At 38.0% G+C, this 19,674-nt stretch overlaps 1 protein-coding gene across 1 annotated transcript in view; it reads right to left on the bottom strand.

The window, feature by feature from the left end:
• tmx3b (thioredoxin related transmembrane protein 3b) overlaps positions 1 to 19,674 on the bottom strand; it is a 209,146-nt gene that overhangs the window by 78,517 nt on the left and 110,955 nt on the right. Inside the window, exons 7-8 of the mRNA XM_051683054.1 lie at positions 13,364 to 13,463; positions 7,085 to 7,162 (exon numbers count right to left, since the gene is read on the bottom strand). Coding sequence (XP_051539014.1) covers positions 7,085 to 7,162; positions 13,364 to 13,463 — 178 coding nt within the window. The remainder of the gene's footprint in view (positions 1 to 7,084; positions 7,163 to 13,363; positions 13,464 to 19,674) is intronic.

Here is a 19,674-nt window from a genome sequence, read left to right as displayed (position 1 = left end):
TTATTTCTGGTGGGACACAATAACTTAACCCAAAATACCAGCGTTTGCGTTAACCGAAAATTCTCCATCACTTACCAATTTTTGAAACATTGACTGATAATTCCAAATGCTGTTTGTCATTTTGACAGATAAAAAAGAAACAAGAAAATAATTTTAACCTAGTGCATCAGTTTTGACTTCACTCTCACACACTCTGGCTGTGTCTTTGCCTTGTTTATTCCTCAGCATTAAGATGCGTTAATATGCATATTAACAGGCGCCAAAGCCATTTACATCAGGTTATATGCATCCATTTTGACCAATTGTGTTCGGATTTCAAGCAGAGGGTTTCTTATTTCATGACTGCATACATAAATCTTTACATAAGTATAAAACTAAAAGCGCGAAAAAAGGTTGTATCATTTCTGACAATACTTGCATTTAATGTAAGTGCCAACATCATGTTTAGAGGAGAGCTGTCAGTTATTTTATAAATATAAATATATAAGAGTAAATTTAATAACTGAGGATCAGAGATGTGTATGCTTCTCATCTGTGACACTTTATGTTGATATCAGGCACACAGAAAAAGTTCAGTATGTACTTTAATCAGCAAAGTTTAAAAAACTTGCTTTAGCGCAGCAGTTGATTGGCAGGTAGGACTTTCACCCTAGAACTCACTGGTTTCACCAGGCTCAAGAATGAGTCAAAAAATATATCATACAGGCCATTATAATGGATGCAATGCCTTTAAATGTAGCCCTAGAACTTAATAAATGCAAACAAGTATGACGAATAAAAATAGATCATGATGGAAATTTTACAACATAGTCTGTTAGTGACAGAAAAATATTTTTTATAACACAACTTCTGAAAATAATGCCCCGTACAAACATCCTGAATAATTTAATCTCAGCACAAAACACCACTAAAACATACACATCCACGTAAAACAGCTCAAGTGACAGTGAAAGCAAACCAAATATAAACAAATTGTCAAAGGCTGTGCATATTAGCAACAATTTTCATATCTTTCAATATCAATATTTATCCTGATATAAATTCAATACCATTAATGGGTTGAAAATGCATTCCACATGTTTGTTAGACCTCAAGAATGAATGTAAACATATCTTGTTTGTTTACAAGTAATCCCAAGAGGGTTAACTACCTTTAAAGTATACTCAGTTTAGGATTTAATCCCACATTAGCCAATTTCATCATCTTCAACTGACATTTGTCTCCACTGAAAGATTTTCCTGTGACAATCCACACACCAGCTCAGTAGGTGGCGGTAATGCACCATAAACTGGATTGCCGGCCGCCAATAAATATCACAAGAAGAAAGAGCAATGGCATTGACGTCAGAGTTGCTGTTGTGTTCAGTCAGGTAGCTTTATTGCATTGTCAGTGCTGTCTTGGTCAGCACACAACTATATAATATTAGCCGAATAGCAAGCTAGCGGCTACCGAGCCTAATTAACGGTTTCCATCACAGCAGGTCTATGTAGCTGCTTTGCCTGCTAATACTTCCTAACAGGCTCATTTCATGACTGTGATTCAGTTAGCTAGTTGTGTATATGACTTTGCCAAACTGCTTGTGTTTTTAGCGTGACATGCCTGATCCGATCGCCAAGATGTGGAACATAAGCTAAATATTGGAAATTATTTAAAAGCTAATTATTGATAATGTATTTTTTTTTCCCGATAAATATCTATATTGTTTTAATCGCCCAGTCCTAATTGTAAGTTAATACAAACAAATGCATTAACAACACCTCAAAGCAATAGCATACAATTCATTGAAATGAATGCACAACAGCACCACATCTGGTGGGATACAGCTCGGCCTGCCCCTAATTTAGAGACACCACTGGAGAGAACTATTATCTCTCTAAGTCTTTAAAACAGGGACTAAAATCTAAATGTTTTTCATTTTGGTTCATTCTGAACAGAAACGGTATTTTTTTCATTCCGGTTCCGGTGTTCCACAGCCTCCTTTCTAATTGGTAACCGGTTACAACTAAATAAAAGAATGGTATATAATAGGTGTGTGAATCTTTGGGATGAAAGTGAAATGATTCGTTTCACGATTCATAGGTTTTCAATTTGATTAAAAATATTTTTTTTTGCAAATTCAGAATGATGCAATTTAATTTGATACACAATTAAATTGGATTAACGATTGAGGTGAAAGTTTGATAAATGATACGTTTCTGTATTTTTTTAAATGCATTTACAGGATTCTTTAAATACTCTCCCTAATGTGTCTTAGGCAAGAAAAAGAAAGACAAATATCTTAAGTTTACTGCACCAAAAGCGGCTTGAAAGAAATTACAATAAATACAAGAACATAAAGGCTTCTTACAACAGGGTGCAATGTGCCGATAAAATATTTTTGAGCCAAGCATAACTACAAAAGTAGACTTCTCAGTAGTTCAATACAAACAGGAAGTTAGATGACAAAATGTGGCAGAGCAGTGTGTGGATTAGGGGCGGGGCTGAATAAGGTGAATAAAATGACGCTGCACATGTCTCCAGTAAATCGCTCATGTACCTAATTAAATATGTATGTATTTTACCAGGGTTCGTACAGCTTTTTAAAAGGGAAATTCAAGCACTTTTCCAGCACTTTTAAGGTACCTAAATCATCTTTTTCAAGCACCTCAAAGCTTTAAATATTATCCAATTCTAAATGTTGGTTGCCAAAAAAGCAACAATAAAATATACATTTACTGTGATTTCAAACATAGCTCAATCTATAAAATTGAAAGTTTCAAGAATTTCCTTTACACCAGCTAAGACTTGAATCCTTAATATGATTACAACTAAAGACTTGCATTAACACACACATACAGTCAGCAATGGTGGTGATCTATTGGACATGATTTACCATAGGGGAAAACAAATCCTGGTTAATATAGTTACCATTAATTTCTGTGTGGAAAATAAAAAAAAGAAATACATTTTTTAAAGAAAGTTTGTGTGCTTTGGGTCACATAAGTTTTATGGTCTCCGCCGGCCGCCCTGATATCGAGTACGTAAAGCCCAACTTAATCACGCAAGTTTCGCTCTGCGCTGTCCCAGAGCTCCAGTTTTCTTATCTCTGGAGCACGCTGACCATACGTGTACGCGTGTGTGTCCACTGTTTTCAATTAATTCAGATGAAAATCCACATCGCGACCTTGGCGCTCGGCTCCAATTGAAATGAATTGAAAATGCTTGTTTTACCTCCCTTACCACGCGCCAGTGGACACCCAGCATGATGTGCGCTGCGGTGGTTTAAGATGTGCGGGTAAGTTATGAGAGGCGTGAATACCATTCAATTTGCTTAGTCAGTGGCTCCGAGTCGCCCGATATTCATAGAATTTTCAATGCAGGAAAAACCCTGAAAATGCCACCTGCCAAAGTAGCTGGTAAGAGTGATGGAGTTACCCACCACTACAGATTTTGGCGGTTGTTCATTTCAAACCCTGGTCACATTCTAACATATAGTTACAAGAACGATTTGACAAATCAACAAAAATGGCTGCCAGCAGCCAATCAAATTTCAGCAGCTAATAACTTGCATTTTGAATGGCTGATCATTATTAAAATTAGCGTGCACTTACAGGACACAAATATTAGGCTGTATACCAAATTTGGTGAGAATTGCCCACAAGGTGGCACTATAAAAAGTTCATTTGAATTTTTGCTAATACCTTCCAAACCATAAGGGCTAAAATAAATAAAAAATTCTGTTTCCTCATCATCTACAGACCCTCCAGAAAAAAAAGTTATCTAAATAATTTTGATTCGTTAAATTGTTCATAAAATATAAGCCAATATGTTTTAAAGTGTGGCCAATAATGACTAATTGGTCTGTATATCTTGTGAGCAGGCATGTGACGGCATTCGGTAATATGGAATATCACGGTAATTAACTTAGACGATACTGTTATCGTGGGAACTTCAATATACCGTAAATAATTCTAGATAACAAACAAATCCTGGTTAATATAGTTACCATTCATTTCTATGTGGAAAATAAAAATAAGAAATACATTTTTTAAAGAAAGTTTGTGTGCTTTTTTTCACTTCAAATAAAAGCAAAAATTCTACAACTGATATTTTGTCACCAGACATTTGATTAAAGGCTGAAAGAAGAAAAATGCAAGCAATTCGGTGACAAGATATGAGATACATGTGGAATCTTACATCTAAACATCCACATCTGCAGCAGAAATAAATTCAGCATGATGGGATTGTTTTCCCCCACACCAGTATAACACGTACCTGCCATTATCAGACTGATTTGACAAATATATTGAATATTATCAGTGATTTCAGCTGTTCTAACAGCTAAAATATTTTAGGGATAATTGTGTAGCCAGGCTGGGGAAAACATTCAACAAGGCCTTAGAACATGTAACACTGCTTATCAGCAAAACAGGGTTTCTGCAAGTTTAAAGTCATGTTTTCCACTAAATGAGTTCATGGAAGAATATTATTCATCATAAATATAAATGTATTTGTTAATCATATTAAAATTGGTAAATGTACCAACATATTGTAAGCCTACAAATGAACAACAATTTTTACCTACAAATTGTAATAATTAATTATAATATAATATTGAATAGGTTAATTTATTACATGGTGGCCTGGAATACTCTATTCTGATTGGTCAATGGTGCCATCTTGCTGTCTGTTATTGCTCTGTATCAACCACAACTCTGCGAGCCATCTCTCCTGCTTCATGTAGCACTCTGTGATCTCTACAAGTAAGCTAATAAAATCAATGTTTCATGTGCATTTATTTATTTATTTGGCAAGTAGTCTTGTAATAAGATGCAAAATGAACAGTTTGACATTCATTAATAACAAATTAAAAGTAATCCATATGACTCCAGTGGTTAAATCAATGTCTTCAGAAGCAAAATGATAGGTGTGGGTGAGAAACAGATCAATATTTTAGTACATTTTTAATATAAATTCACCCTGCTCAGTCAATCTCCACTTTAACTTTCACTTTCACATTCTTCTTGTGTTTTGATGATTCACATTCTTCATGCATATGCCCCCTACTGGGCAGGGAAAAGAATTTCTAGCAAAACATTTCAATGAATATGGATCTGTTTCTCACCCGCACCTATCATATCACTTCTGAAGATATGTATTTAACCACTGGAGTCTTAAAGATAACTTTTGTGCTGCCTTTATGTCCTTTTTGGAGCGTAAAAATGTTGGCACCCATTCACTTGCATTGTTTGGACCAACAGAGCTGAAATATTCTTAATTACTAATTAAAAATCTTAATTTGTGTTCAGCAGAAGAAAGTCACACACATCTGTGATGTCATGAGTGTGAGTAAATGGTGAGAGAATTTTCATTTTTGGGTGAACTATTCCTTTAATATAGTACAACAGTAATATTTCTGTAGTAATTTATTTACATTCACACGGCATTGGTCCTGTTAAAGCCTTTTTTTTTTTTTAAACAGGCTATAATCAGTTATAATCATCAAAATTAAAAGAAATAAACATTTGAAATATATCAGTCTGTGTGTAATGAATGAATCTAATATATAAGTTTCACTTTTTGAATGGAATTAGTGAAATAAATCAACTTTTTGATGATATTCTAATTATATGACCAGCACCTGTAGTTTTTAGACTGTTTTTTTTTTTTTTTCAGCAGTGCTGGATGTCAGTACAGCGGCAGGTCCCATGTCCCTGGTATGGAGTGTCGTCGGAAGGAGGGACTAGGATGTCGGGGAGAACTTGACCATGGGAGGGGCAATTGCAGCCCTAGATGGACGGCCGAGGGATTGGGGCACTTTTGTGAGTGCCCCCTGGACTCTCTGGGTACTGTGGGCTGTTGTGGCTGACTGTGTACTGACTCTGGATTAGAGTCTCATTTTTAAAGGGTCCGTAGTGTAATGCAGAGCCTGAGAGTCGGTCTCCATCACGGGATTTTAATGTGTCTTAAGTATTTGTTTCTTGTTTTACTCACCATTTTTTAGTATATATTGGGGTTTTATTGTGCAAATATTTTTTATATTGTTGTGCAAAAACAACAAGAGGCAGCAGCTGAATGAAAGAGAATTGCTTCTCCCTTTCAGAGTTGTAACTTGACACTGCATCTTTTAAAAGCGGCGAGATACATGGCAGCGGTCAAAGAGTCTGTGTAGTTCATGTTTATATACAAAATAATTCAAAATAGCCAGAAGGGTCTCCTTTGGTGTTCAGTATTAGTTAGCCACACAAGGCCTGCTCACTTGGCTTGAACTGCTCGCAAGTGGGCGGGGCCATGAGTGCGATGACGCATGTTGTGGGATGCGTAAATACAAATAAGCAATGCTTCGTGACGTCACGAAAAGACAAATTTCAAAACGAGACGTTTCAGCAGGGTGGCAACTATAAATGCTCTTTTTAGACTGGGGAGGAAGTTTTTGAGTTCTGAAAGTTACAGTATGTTTTTATAAAAAAGTTACCTCTAATATGTCTAAGTATCAAGGAAAATTTTATTCTCCATTTCACGACCCCTTTAATTACAGATCTGGTTCTCCATCCAAATCCGGCAGCATCAAATCTGTATTAATGCATCATACCTAACAATAATTCAGTGCTGACTTTGAAACAACTAAGAAATGTACTTTTTACCTCAATATTTTTCCTTGCATCTGGATTTATCATGCATGTATATGTAGTTAATATATATAGTTGCCAAAAAGGTCTTCAGCATGTCACGGAAAGTCTACATCCACAATGTGCAATTAGGCAAAGAAATGTGATGCAGCGGCTTCCTTCAGGATCAAACAACATGCTTATGTTCTACTAAAAAGACTGAAGCCTCATTTTTTGGGCATCAGGAAGTGGTGCAATTCCGAAAATTTACTGTGATAAACCCTTTGATCTTTGGTTTCATGAAAAAAAAATATCATAAAATTAACCAGCTATTAACTGGTTACCAGCTTTAAAAATAACATTTTCACTTGGGAACAATTGAAAAAGGGACTTTGTTCCCATTTCCAATTATGTTCTGCAAAACATTTAAATTTTTTGGTTTTCGTTCCTTGAACTGTTTTTAGTCCCTACTTTAAAATACAACAAACTGATTTTACCTCTGTTAAGACGTCTTCAGATGCAGAGAAGAAATATGTGTACACAATGAGCTCAGATGCCACCTCAATGTATTTTTCCTGTAATCAAAATATATCACAATTACCTTCACTGATAAAAGGGTTAAAAGCTCAAGTATGTCATTTTTTAAATACTCTCATCTATACCAGTTTAATATGCAGAGTCATTTATTAAAAAGCAATTCATGGGCTGACGTCGTGAAGAGTGTAAACACTGACAACTTACCGTGCGTTCAGACCAAAGGAGTCGAGAGCGTCAAAATTCACTCTGGCTGCCCTGCCAACAACGCTATCGAAGATTTGTGGACGCTCTGACATAGTTGAAATAGGAGGCAACGTTCGTTCGAAATGCTTAGTTTTGTGAACTATATTTAAAGGGGCTGCAAAACATCCAGCCAATCACAAGTAGCGTATATCCTCATGAAATCTTTTAAATGTGAAAGTAAGAAATCGATCGATGGCAGAAAGTAATTAAATATAAATATAAATAGCTTCTTTACAGGCTATGTCAAAACTAAGCAACATCTGTAAGCTCTTGGCTATGTGTGATGTGCAGCTGGTAAAAAAATTGTGTTGTTAAGACAAACGCTGATGGTAAAAATGTGTTACCGTTTGATCAGGCAGCACGGTTTTGCATGCTATGGCAATAAAATTAGCATGCAATTTATATTATATATAATATTATATAAACCATAATATCCACTTCATCAACTCACCTGGCACACCAACAATTTCAGACACCTTTGTCCACGCATTGTTTTTTTAATTGTTTTTTATTTATATCCCTGTAAGCAAACAGGGACAGATCGTATTTTACGGGAAAACCCGCCACGGCAATAATTAGTTTCTCCTCCATTTTGTCTTCGGAACTATTGTTTGGTGGGAACCAAAGTTTACACTGTTGTGTTCTCTAGACTTCGCTAGAGTGGAGCACTTCTATATTCCAATAGGTTGCCGCCGAACCGCGTCACAGCTCATTACCATAATGTTGCCCGCACTTGAACTTTCCTCTGACGCCCAAGACGCGCCGGCCATGGACGCGCCGCTTCTCGCCGCCGAGAGACGCTGGCTGCAATAGAAAATGAATGACTTCCGGTCGATTTGACGCTCTCGACGCCTCTGGTCAGAACGCACCATTAATCAATCAGACCAGCATATGTGGACACCCCGTTCTAATTAACAACTTTGGCTATTCCAGTAATTCCAGTGAAAACAAATCTTAAAAGCCACAACATACAATGACATTCTACAGAACTGTGTGCTTTAAATTTTGCTGTCATCGTTTATGTGGGCAGACAAGGGCCCTCCACAAAGCAAGGTCTATGAAGAAATGATTTAGTCACTCTGGTCTGAAAGAATTTGACTGGCCTGCAGAAAGCCCAGACCTGAACCCCACATAACGCTTTTGGGATAAATTGGAACTGTGACTGCAAGCCTGGCCCCATCCCACCCAACATTCATGTTTGATGCGAAAAACCCACGTTCACTACAATCGCAAAATTCTGGCCTGTTAATAATACCTAGTATAACTCAGACACACTCTCTCAGTTTAAGTCTAGACTAAATACTCATCTTTTCAGCCAGGCATACACCTAATTTATCCATCAGCTCATTAGCTGCATTAGTTAGGTCTGCCGGAACTGGAAACACTTCTCATATTCTATAATCCTGTTTTAAAGTGAATTGCATCTGCTCTAATATTATTCTATTTGTTTCCCTGTCTTAACCTCGGGATACACATCCTGAGGTAACAGAGCCTGCCAGATCCAGCTCTGGTCCTGCCTGATGCCCGACTCCCATTACTACGTGTTGCTGAGTGATGACGACTAACTGCAGACTGTGCCAGCCAGATTTCACTTCAGTCTACTACGATGGACTTCACAGAGGATGAACTGCTGCCAGCACCAACCATCAGACATGGGATACTTCACTGGACACTGTCTGAAACTTGGACTTAAGATGGACTTCGCCGGAAATTAATCAGCCAAAAGCTTTCAGTCGAACTGTAGTGCACCTCACTGACCTCTGCCTACATCACCTTGGTTAAAGAATGGACCAATTACCAACTTAAGCCTTCATCAGCCAAATACCAAAGGAAAATGCATCTGTGTTCACTTTGGCAGTTAATTCAGGATGGACTTCTAAGCCTTTAGTCATGAATCTTACAGTTTATACAAAATCTTTTGGTTTAAACACTGACCCCCAACACTTACTTAGTTTACTAATTTTAAATCATGACTTCTACTACCCATAAATAACTAATATTGGGATTATATTCATGCTGTTTAGCCAGAGGTGAACTGGCCCCCACAGTGAGCCTGGTTTACCCCAAGGTTATTTTTCTCCATTATCCAACATCTTATGGAATATTGTGTCAACTTTAGCTTTCTCACTTGGGGTCTAACTACAAATATAATTTACTTATTTATTTTATTATTTATTTTAAGGCACAATTTACAATCACGTTTTTATTAAACCGCACTATTATGACTCAAAGACATTACTATATTACAGCTTCTTTTTTCTGTTAAAGCATTATTTTCTGTAAAGCTGCTTTGAAATGATGTGTGTTGTAAAAAATGCTACACAAATAAAAATGATGACTTAAATTATTGGAAATATAAGTACATTTAATCATATTTATTTACTGACACAAAATCTATGGTTTGAATTAACTAATACTGCTAGGAATACAATCCCCAAACTGCAAATTCACGGACTGAGTTCAGACTTTGCACTGAGAAAAGATGTGTTTCTCAGATTTTAAGCACAATTACAGGTGCATCTCAATAAATTAGAATGTCGTGGAAAAGTTCATTTATTTCAGTAATTCAACTCAAATTGTGAAACTCGTGTATTCAATAAATTCAGTGTACACAGACTGAAGTAGTTTAAGTCTTTGGTTCTTTTAATTTTGATGATTTTGGCTCACATTTAACAAAAACCCACCAATTCACTATCTCAAAAAATTAGAATACATCATAAGACCAATAAAAAAAACATTTTTAGTGAATTGTTGGCCTTCTGGAAAGTATGTTCATTTACTGTATATGTACTCAATACTTGGTAGGGGCTCCTTTTGCTTTAATTACTGCCTCAGTTTGGCGTGGCATGGAGGTGATCAGCTTGTGGCACTGCTGAGGTGGTATGGAAGCCCAGGTTTCTTTGACAGTGGCCTTCAGCTCATCTGCATTTTTTGGTCTCTTGTTCCTCATTTTCCTCTTGACAATACCCCATAGATTCTCTATGGGGTTCAGGTCTGGTGAGTTTGCTGGCCAGTCAATCACACCAACACCATGGTCATTTAACCAACTTTTGGTGCTTTTGGCAGTGTGGGCAGGTGCCAAATCCTGCTGGAAAATGAAATCAGCATCTTTAAAAAGCTGGTCAGCAGAAGGAAGCATGAAGTGCTCCAAAATTTCTTGGTAAATGGGTGCAGTGACTTTGGTTTTCAAAAAACACAATGGACCAACACCAGCAGATGACACTGCACCCCAAATCATCACAGACTGTGGAAACTTAACACTGGACTTCAAGCAACTTGGGCTATGAGCTTCTCCACCCTTCCTCCAGACTCTAGGACCTTGGTTTCCAAATGAAATACAAAACTTGCTCTCATCTGAAAAGAGGACTTTGGAACACTGGGCAACAGTCCAGTTCTTCTTCTCCTTAGCCCAGGTAAGACGCCTCTGACGTTGTCTGTGGTTCAGGAGTGGCTTAACAAGAGGAATATGACAACTGTAGCCAAATTCCTTGACATGTCTGTGTGTGGTGGCTCTTGATGCCTTGACCCCAGCCTCAGTCCATTCCTTGTGAAGTTCACCCAAATTCTTGAATTGATTTTGCTTGACAATCGTAAGGCTGCGGTTCTCTCGGTTGGTTGTGCATCTTTTTCTTCCACACTTTTTCCTTCCACTCAACTTTCTGTTAACATGCTTGGATACAGCACTCTGTGAACAGCCAGCTTCTTTGGCAATGAATGTTTGTGGCTTACCCTCCTTGTGAAGGGTGTCAATGATGGTCTTCTGGACAACTGTCAGATCAGCAGTCTTCCCCATGATTGTGTAGCCTAGTGAACCAAACTGAGAGACCATTTTGAAGGCTCAGGAAACCTTTGCAGGTGTTTTGAGTTGATTAGCTGATTGGCATGTCACCATATTCTAATTTTTTGAGATAGTGAATTGGTGGGTTTTTGTTAAATGTGAGCCAAAATCATCACAATTAAAAGAACCAAAGACTTAAACTACTTCAGTCTGTGTGCATTGAATTTATTTAATACACGAGTTTCACAATTTGAGTTGAATTACTGAAATAAATGAACTTTTCCACGACATTCTAATTTATTGAGATGCACCTGTACTTCTTTCACAAACATTTCTTTAAAAATAACGGACCCATTAATTAGGAGGAGGTGTACCACATACTTTTGGCATCCATATATCCATCTGTCCAAAAGACCTATTTAACATTCAAACTTTTTAACTTTTTTATACTTTCAATTGAGGCTTTGTCAAGCCAACACTCAAAGTTTGTCTTGAAGGACATTCTTTTTGCAGTTACAAATAACACATTCAGCAGTTTATGAATTTTATGAAAGTAGGGCTGAAACGATTATCGACAACGTCGACACAAAAAAAAAAAATGGTTGACAAAAATTTTCGTTGTTGAATAGTTGTTTGATCTTATTTAACATAACATGAGATCATATTAAACTGTTAAATGATGACATGAGAGAAAAGCACTGCAGTTCATGCCTGACTGAGGAGAGGAAGAATTACACAACTCACAGTCCAGATGCACTCTAAACTTTCCAAACAGCTTCAGGTGATGTAGAACGCAAATTATGAGGGAATTATAATGCAAAAATACAAAAGTAAATACAGAAGCACTCTCGTTGTGGAATAAGCGGAGCCGGAGCTCTTTAAAGGAAACACCCCGGTGTTACATCTTAAATGCAGTCGTATTTATAGCTTTATTAAAGTTCAAATAATATGGAAGCAGACCATGTAAATAACTACAAACTCAGAAACTGGCATTTCTCTGTGCAGTCAGCACCTCTTCTATGAGTTCCACGAATGTCCCGATCTAGGGGATTGATAAACTTCATCCGGCTGATTCACTCTCTGTCGCGGGGACGCTCATCCCTCGAACGCGCACGTTTAATGCAACTAGATTATAACGTGCTGGCTCACGACTTTTTGAATCATAATATATGTGTCACTGTGCATTTCTTATCGTGAAGAAAATTGGCAATACGCAACTTTATTAATAAGAGAGAGTTTGCTTTTTGTGAGTTTAAGATGGATTGATGTGAACAAAAAGGTGAGAGAGGGTAGTCTTCACCCCATTATACACTGCAACAAAATATGTTTTTGGTTTGTTTCCTAAAACTCTTTTAAAACAACATACATTTTCTTTAGCAGCTATACTGCAGAAGAAAAATTGTTATCTGAGAATGTTGAATATAATATTAAAATTACAAATATTTTAAAATATCTAAAAACCCTTTGAAAAAAAGATGAATTCACCTCAGAAGCAACATATATTTAGACTTGCTTTTAGACAATATATCTTGAATATAAGTATATTTGGTCTTTTCTGCACTCGCAGAAGTATAACAAAGTGAAAAAATACACTTATATACAAAATACACTTATATTTAAGGTACATTCTCTTAAATATATTGAGGATTTTTAGACAATTTTAAATGGAAAACAAGACAAAAACACTTGATAACAATAGGATTTTTTGCAATGAATTTCTTTACTGAATTAAACTTAATAAAAAGTAATTTTTTTTCCCCTTTAATTCAGTGAATGTCATTTAGAAGTATTTTTAAAAGATGACTTTGTCCTCTTTATTGTTAGTAAGCATGTTTAATACAACCTTTTAAGTCGGGGCACAAGCTGAATGATCGGTTAAGAGCTAATGATTAATCATTGCAATAATCACTGAAATAGTCGAATGATTGTTCTAATAATCGTTAGATTAATCAATTATCAAAACAATCGTTAGTTGCAGCCCTATAAGAAAGTAGAGGTGAAATAGAATACAATTTAAAATTGAATTGCAATTCTGCATCCTCTTTGCTATATTAAATCCATTTAAATTCAAATTCAGGAATTGAATTGGACTTTTGAAGTCACTCAATTTAGTTCTAAATGTTACACAACCCTGGCAGACCCTCAAACACACAGTTTACAAAGCTAATTGCTGATTTTAGTGTGTGTGGAGATTTGAGAGATGAATTTAGCAGCTCACCTTAAGAGGAGACTCCCCCCCAACATACACAAACAGCACACTGTGCCTCATCAAGACATGTTCAAACATCTGTCTGCTCGGGAGAGATCGCACAGCTGGTCTGAAACACATACAATGACACAAACTATTACATTTTTTTTTTTTCCTCTACACAACACATCAATTATGTGTGGATTTATTTATTTATTTGTTTGTTCAACTATTGCTCTATTTGGACAGTAATTATTTATCAGGGGGATGTCAGTACAAAAAATTTTTTTTTTTTTTTTTTAATTGCATGGCTCCTCCGTGACAAAACTTGTGTAATTGAACAGCAATTAATTCACTGAGGCAAATGAGTTTCGTCATCTGACGTACCCAGAAGTTTACTTCTTAAGTGATAACTTACTGTACATGACCCATGTTCCAATTTGCAGGGTCTTTGCGCAGTGTTTGCTGCTCCCTATACACTGAGCAAGAGAAGTTTGTTGAAGCTCACTTCACTTGACAACATTTGTTTATTTGAAATTACCAGCAATGTCATCAAAAAAAGGACAACGCTTGAGTCATGCAGATTACAAGTGTTGATTAAAATGACATAATATAATCGTGTAAATAAATGTAAAATCAATTACCAGACTTTCATATATATACACAGTGCATTCAGAAAGTATTCAGACTCTTTCATTTTTTCACATTTTGTTATTTTGCAGCCTTCTGATAAAAAAAGTTTCACATCAATCTACACTCCATACCCCATAATTACAAAGCAAAAAACAGATTTTTGATAACTTTGCAAATTTATAAAAAATTTAAAAACTGAAATATCACACTGACATAAGTATTCAGCCCCTTTGCTATGACACTTGAAATTTAGCTCAGGTGCATCCCATTTCTCTGGATCACCTTTGAGATGTTTCTACACTTTGTTTGGAGTCCACCTGTGGCAAATTCAATTGAGCACTGAAAAAAGCTATGTATTAAGCACTTTTTCACTATGTAAGTCTAATTTAAAAATATTTTTGATAGACCTTATTGGTCTGCTCTTCATTTAGTGTACAGACAGCATCTGTTGTGGATTTTGGATATATTTTTTTTGCTCCATGCACCTGAAGATATACAAGTCCTATTTGAGTGCAACAATTCTCTCTACTTCAAATTCAATTGACTGGACATAATTTGGAAAGGCACACACCTGTCTATATAAAGTCTCACAGCTGAAAATGCATATCAGAGCAAAAACCAATCCATGAGGTCAAAGGAACTGCCTGCAGGATTGATGGCACAGATCTGGGAAAGGATACAAAAAAAAAATGTGGCTGCACTGAAGGTTCTCAAGAGCACACTGACCTCCATAATTCTTAAATGGAAGAAGTTTGGAACAACCAGGACTCTTCCTAGAACTGGCCACCTGGCCAAACTGAGCAATAGGGGCAGAAGGGTCTTGGTAAGAGAGGTGACCAAGAACCCAATGGTTACCCTGGTTGAGCTCCAGAGATCATGTGTGGAGATGGGAGAAACTTGTAGGAGGACAACCATCACTGCAACACTCCACCGATCTGGGCTTTATGGCAGAGTGGCCAGATGGAAGCCTCTCCTCAGTGCAAGACACATGGAAGCCCACTTGGAATTTGCAAAAAAAAGCACCTAAAGGACTCTCAGACTTTGAGAAACTAGATTCTCTGGTCTGATGAACTATTTGGCCTCAATTCCAAGCATCATGTCTGAAGGAAACTAGGAACCGCTCATCACCTGTGCAATATCATCCCAACGGTGAAGCATGGTGGCGGTAGCATCATGCTGTGGGGGTGTTTTTCAGCTGCAGGGACTGGGGGACTGGTCAGGATTGAAGGAAAGTTGAACACAGCAAAATACAGTGATATCCTTAATGAAAACCTGGTCGAGAGCACTCAGGACCTCAGACTGGGCCAAAGGTTCACCTTCCAACAGGACAATGACCCTTAGCACATAGCCAAGATAACGCAAGTGTGGCTTAGGCACAACTCTGTGAATGTCCTTTAGTGGCCCAGCCAGAGCCCGGATTGAACCCAATCGAACATCTCTGGAGAGACCTGAAAATGGCTGTCCACTGACGGTCCCCATCCAACCTGACAGAGCTTGAGAGGATCTGCAGAGGAGAATGGCAGAAAATCCCCAAATCCAGGTGTGCAAAGCTTCCCACCAATATAAATTTCGGGTGATAGCAGTACAGAATGGCAGAGTGGCTTGTTTTGACTGATTGGTCACTCAAAATTCAAAATAGTTGCAGGTGGGCATGGAGGAGAAGGGGGGGGGTAGTGAAAAAAGGCAGAAGACTCTCACTCTCTAACGTACGTTATGAAACCGAGAGTGACGGACACAGACACATGTTGAACTTGGTAAGTAATATGTAACTATAATATATTTGGATAATACAGAAATGCGTATCTGACTGAAGTTTAGTCGAGCTAATCAGTTGCAAGGTAAGCTGAAGAAGCTAGGTTTCCATTAGTAGCTACTATAGTGCCATGTTATCCTAGCTAGCACATTGTAGTTAAAATATGACAAGTGATTATTAATGATCAACTCTTGATGATGATGATGATAGTGTTGATGAAATATAACAATGTTTACATTTAATTGTTTATATTGTAATATGTTGTAGATCATTGTGGTACACGTTTTATTTCCCTTATCTGTTTGAATGAGCAGCTGGAAGCAGTGAAGCGCAAACATTTCAAATAACAGTCCCTGGTGCGGTGTATTTCAGCCTCTAAAGTTAAAAGTTGTTCAGCAGAAATAGAGCAGTATTGTTGGTATGAATGACAGATCATTACATATTGTAGTGTAAATAATCACATTGCATATATAAGTTCTCTATTTGCCAGGATAACTACACTATGCAAGTTAAAGTTTTAATAATTAGTAACCCCTTCACCGACTGATTACATTTTAGAAGCTTCCTATATTTCTGCCTACCAGGTTTGTCTAGTGCAAAGCTTAAATACAAATGAAGTCATCTGATTGGTGTCAGAGGTAAGTTTCATACATTGTATTTGAAATTTGATTGCAGAATCATCCACGGATCATAATGACCAGTTGGCCTTGGGTAGATGGCTGCCAGATTCATCCTCAGAGGACTCTGAATGCGAAATTCCTGGTAGACATGGTAAGATATTTTGTGTAACAGTCATTACACTATTGCACTATTCTGATGGGATAAGTCGTGGAGGTTACTTAAGCAATATCCCACAAGAGGGAGTGCTGTTATACTGAATATCAGCATGGCTGTGAATCGGTCATAGATGTCGAAGATAATCACAGCCGTGCTGATAAACACAAACAAGCATAAGTGTCATGTTGGTGTTACAGGGCAGTCCAGCTCTATAAGGGAGCACTCCAGCTAGACAGAAGACACTCCACTTCTCGTTTTCAATCACCCTTGGGTTCATCCCCTGGAAGTTCATCTTCCAGACATGGTAAGATAATCAGCTTGTTAGAAAACACTGTTGGGACCACTTTTTTGGGGAGAGACAATTTCAAGTAGTGCCTGAATATGCTGTGAGTTTCCCGTTTTCAAAAAGGACATTTACAGTGGTTTTAGAGGCAGAAAACAAGTGCCCCAATACAGGGTTCCTACAGTCATGATAAACCTGGAAATGTCATCGAAATTGGTTTCATTTTTTTGTGACCAAATGTTCTGTACAACTGTGTTGAGAAGAACATCATCTCAGAATGCTATTCTGAGATGCGGGTTGGTGCTGTTTTGGCGGCACGAGGGGGAACTACACAATATTAGGCAGGTGGTTTTAATGTTGTGTCTGATCGGTGTACACTTATTCCCCCATAAGTAGTGCTGCCTAGTGTGTGCATACCCATGCAGACGCCATTGCATCTGAAAGGACATGCACCTACATATGCCAGACTGACTTTAGCTCAGATTGAAATTGGGGGTTGTAAAACAACAATGATGACTGTGATTAATTACAACACAATAACAGCAATCAATACACATAACTGTACTGCACTTTAATCTTAGTTAAGAACATAATCAATCTAAGCATTTTCCTTGGTGATATAGACCAGTCCAGCTCTATAAGGGAGTGCTCCAACTCTTCCAGTCACCGATCACAGTGATAGAAGACGCTCCACTTCTCGTTTTCAATCGCCTTTGGGTTCATCTCCTAGCTGTTACTACCCAATACATGCTCAGAGAATATTTTGAAGTGTTTTTTTTATTTTTTTTTTATTGTACATACACAATATTGCCAAAAGTATACGCTCACCCATCCAAATAATTGAATTCAGGTGTTCCAATCACTTCCATGGCCACAGGTGTATAAAATGAAGCACCTAGGCATGCAGACTGCTTCTACAAACATTTGTGAAAGAATGGGCCGCTCTCAGGAGCTCAGTGAATTCCAGCGCGGTACTGTGATAGGATGCCACCTGTGCAACAAGTCCAGTCGTGAAATTTCCTTGCTACTAAATATTCCACAGTCAACTGTCAGTGGTATTATAACAAAGGGGAAGCGATTGGGAATGACAGCAACTCAGCCATGAAGAGGTAGGCCACGTAAAATGACAGAGCGGGGTCAGTGGATGCTGAGGCGCATGGTGCACAGAGGTCGCCAACTTTCTGCAGAGTCAATTGCTACAGACCTCCAAAGTTCATGTGGCCTTCAGATTAGCTCAAGAACAGTGCGTAGAGAGCTTCATGGAATGGGTTTCCATGGCCGAGCAGCTGCATCCAAGCCATACATCACCAAGTGCAATGCAAAGCGTCGGATGCAGTGGTGTAAAGCATGCCACCACTGGACTCTAGAGCAGTGGAGACGCGTTCTCTAGAGTGACGAATCACGCTTCTCCATCTGGCAATCTGATGGACGAGTCTGGGTTTGGCGGTTGCCAGGAGAACGGTACTTGTCTGACTGCATTGTGCCAACTGTGAAATTTGGTGGAGGGGGGATTATGGTGTGGGGTTGTTTTTCAGGAGCTGGGCTTGGCCCCTTAGTTCCAGTGAAAGGAACTCTGAATGCTTCAGCATACCAAGAGATTTTGGACAATTCCATGCTCCCAACTTTGTGGGAACAGTTTGGGGATGGCCCCTTCCTGTTCCAACATGACTGCGCACTAGTGCACAAAGCAAGGTCCATAAAGACATGGATGAGCGAGTCTGGTGTGGAAGAACTTGACTGGCCTGCACAGAGTCCTGACCTCAACCCGATAGAGCACCTTTAGGATGAATTAGAGCAAAGACTGCGAGCCAGGCCTTCTCGTCCAACATCAGTGTCTGACCTCACAAATGCGCTTCTGGAAGAATGGTCAAAAATTCCCATAAACACACTCCTAAACCTTGTGGAAAGCCTTCCTAGAAAAGTTGAAGCTGTTATAGCTGCAAAGGGTGGGCCAACGTCATATTAAACCCTATGGATTAAGAATGGGATGTCACTTAAGTTCATATGTGTCAAAAGGCAGATGAGCGAATACTTTTGGCAATATAGTGTACATGCCCCCGGATGGTCTGTCGGACAGGCATGGACTGGTCATTTGGAGAACCGGGACTTTTCCCAGTGGCCTGGCCGCGAAATAGGGCCGCTGCGTTATGCAGAACGTGCCACAAAACGGTACTGTGATATGCAGAAAAGGACAGCAACCCCCCCCCAACCCCCGCTCAACAACTTTTGGGGCAGTTTCTATATAAATTTCCGGGACGAAATTTCTTCCCAGTCCGCCCCTGCTGTAGAATGTATCTGACATGTGTCAATAAATGTTTTATTGGTACTTTATCAATTGTCTTATTTTGAGAGTAATTATGAATATAATATGATGATATAATAATATAATGAATATAATATATAATCATGAATTCATGGTTGAAATTAGACTGAATTCAAGTTGTTGAAACAGCCTGAAAAAGATGTCTTTTCAACTAACTTTGCAACCAAATTTAGATGTAGAGGGACGGTTTTTTATAGTCTTTTCAACGACCTGAAAAAGACGGCTTTTCACCTTTCAATTTTCAAACAAATATCAACGTTGTTGAGACGTCAGGCAAAGTTGTCTTTTCAATGAGTTTGTGGTGGGTGGGTTGTTGCATCATACCCAAAAAGACATGAGGCTGTAATTGCTGCCAAAGGTGCTTCAACTAAGTACTGAGTTAAGGGTCTGAATACTTATGTCAATGTGATATTTCAGTTTTTTCTTTTTAATAAATTTGCAAAGTTATCAAAAATCATTTTTTTTTTTTTTTTTTTTGCTTTGTCATTATGGGGTATGGAGTGTAGATAGATGTGAAAAAAATAATAATTTAAAGCATTTTAGCATATAATTTATCATATTCATAACCCGTA

Source organism: Myxocyprinus asiaticus, chromosome 41 (genome assembly GCF_019703515.2).
Source record: "Myxocyprinus asiaticus isolate MX2 ecotype Aquarium Trade chromosome 41, UBuf_Myxa_2, whole genome shotgun sequence".
Classification (NCBI taxonomy): Eukaryota; Metazoa; Chordata; class Actinopteri; order Cypriniformes; family Catostomidae; genus Myxocyprinus; species Myxocyprinus asiaticus.
This window is presented reverse-complemented; position numbering and strand designations above follow the sequence as displayed.